This window comes from Penaeus monodon, chromosome 19 (genome assembly GCF_015228065.2).
Source record: "Penaeus monodon isolate SGIC_2016 chromosome 19, NSTDA_Pmon_1, whole genome shotgun sequence".
Classification (NCBI taxonomy): domain Eukaryota; kingdom Metazoa; phylum Arthropoda; class Malacostraca; order Decapoda; family Penaeidae; genus Penaeus; species Penaeus monodon.
The window spans coordinates 15,591,939-15,592,477 of NC_051404.1; the positions used below are offsets into that span (position 1 = coordinate 15,591,939).

Sequence of the window (539 nt, forward strand, 5' to 3'; positions counted from 1 at the left end):
TGGGAACGGCACCTGCCTCTCTCCTGGAGGTCGGCCCCGTGAACTCGTGGCACTTTGGAGACATCAGTCTATTTGAGACGGAAACGGGGGAGCGCAACTGCACCCTCGGCTGCCCAGAGGAGCAGGAGTGGTGCCAGACCACGCCGCAGCTGCCCATCCCGCAGCTGATCGTGGCTTACATCATCGTCATCTTGGGTTACCCCGTTGCGCAGTCTCTCGGCCAGGCTCTGTTCTCGAAGATCCTGGGACCCAAGCCCCAAGGATTGTGGATGGGCGTGTTGACGGGCGTGGGGAGCTTCTCTCGAATCATGGGCCCCATCTTCGTGGCCTACGTGTACACGAACCTCGGCACCAGGTGGACCTTCGGCATCCTGACGGTGTCCATGGTGCTGGCGGAGTTGGTGCTAATGGCGATGTTCCCGAGACTCGTCCCCATGAAGGTGCCGACGCTGGAGGAGCTCAGAGGCCACGACGGCCCCGCGGCGTCGGAAAAGCACTAGAGCCGGAAGCGAGACGCGGGAGACGCATCTTAAGCAGAG

At 62.3% G+C, this 539-nt stretch overlaps 1 protein-coding gene across 1 annotated transcript in view; it reads left to right on the plus strand.

Moving 5' to 3' along the window:
* LOC119585084 (major facilitator superfamily domain-containing protein 8-like) overlaps nucleotides 1–539 on the plus strand; it is a gene marked incomplete in the record, with an annotated part of 19,608 nt that overhangs the window by 17,768 nt on the left and 1,301 nt on the right. Inside the window, 1 exon segment of the mRNA XM_037933704.1 lies at nucleotides 1–539. Within this exon segment, the coding sequence (XP_037789632.1) occupies nucleotides 1–500 (500 nt within the window).